At 31.0% G+C, this 1342-nt stretch overlaps 1 protein-coding gene across 1 annotated transcript; it reads left to right on the top strand.

Annotated features, from left to right (window-relative positions):
• The first annotated feature begins 364 nt into the window (after positions 1-364).
• Positions 365-721, top strand: LOC131605043 (protein SMALL AUXIN UP-REGULATED RNA 12-like). Its single transcript, XM_058877442.1, has one exon. It carries the CDS (start codon positions 365-367, stop codon positions 719-721), a length of 357 nt encoding a protein of 118 aa, XP_058733425.1.
• Positions 722-1342: the final 621 nt, after the last annotated feature.

Below are 1342 nucleotides of genomic sequence, written 5' to 3'. Positions count from 1 at the left end.
TAAAATTGTAATTTAGCCCAAAATATATAATGCAAGTTTTATAACAGAGTTTCTGTAACAATTTGTGAGCAGGCATGACATGACAAGACATGACATATAGTCATACACATTCAAAAGACGTTTCATGTTAAATTACAAGTTCTTTCAAAAATTCAAGTCAACAAAAAAAAGTTTGTTCAAAAACACTGCACCAGACACATACATGAATTGCTATCATGTTATCATGTACTTTCGGTATTCTTATGTTAGGTGTTTGCTAGCTTCATCTCTACCTTCCAAATTATTTATGTTTCTCTGAGCAACAATGAACACTATAAATATCTACATGAAGCAAATCCATGCTTTACGATCATATCTTTAAAACATGACAGAAATAAAAAAGGTTGTTGTCAATGGAATGTCAAAGTTCAAGAATAATGTCTTCAAAAAGCTTCAAAAGTGTTTCTTAATGGAAAGAAATGATGATGAATCAAAGGATGTGAAAAAAGGGCATTTTGTTGTGATTGCTGAGGATGAGGAGGACATAAAGAGATTTGTTGTGCCATTGAGATTTTTAACAAATCCAATTTTTGTGAGACTATTGGAACAAGCAGCTGAAAAATATGGATTTAAGGGAAATGGTGCATTAACTGTTCCTTGTAGACCAAATGAGTTTCAGATGTTGATGGTACAGGAAGGAAGGCCTAGTTTTAATTTTCAATTTGAAGCAAATTATGTGTAGAGACTATTAGGGGAAAACTAGGGAACAACATTTGAGAAAAATAAATAAAAGTTCTAAATATTTCTTTTGTTAGTAAGCTTAGTGGCAAGATAAATGAGAGGTTTCATATTTTTCTTCCCTAGTTTTATCTTACTAAGTAAATGTGGTTTTGTTCCTTATTGTATCTCATGATTTGAATCTTTTATTTTTTAAATACGAGTTTTACTCTATATTTTTTTTAATTAAGTGATGGTATATTAGGTGCATATGAAGCTGACCTAATCATTGAGAGAGATGATGTGGTTGATATACACATGGTGCAACCATGGGAGATGTGGATGTAGTTTTAGAATTATTTGGCTTAAGAATAGTATTAAAACACTCTTTTAATTCACTTTCTAATACATCTTTTAAATGAATAGAATATCCAATATCCACTAAGTTTTTCTAAATGCAATATATATAGTTTACGACCGACCATATAGACCTCGAATGACCACTTTGATGGAATCATATTTCTTTCATATTCTACTTAGCACACGAGAATTATCATTCTCATGATTATAAAGGATCTCAACTACAAGTGCATTCAACGACTATCCACAATTCACTCCTAACAAATGACGAGTTTGTTATTTCTCC

Source organism: Vicia villosa, linkage group LG5, assembly GCF_029867415.1.
Source record: "Vicia villosa cultivar HV-30 ecotype Madison, WI linkage group LG5, Vvil1.0, whole genome shotgun sequence".
Lineage (NCBI taxonomy): Eukaryota > Viridiplantae > Streptophyta > Magnoliopsida > Fabales > Fabaceae > Vicia > Vicia villosa.
This window is presented reverse-complemented; position numbering and strand designations above follow the sequence as displayed.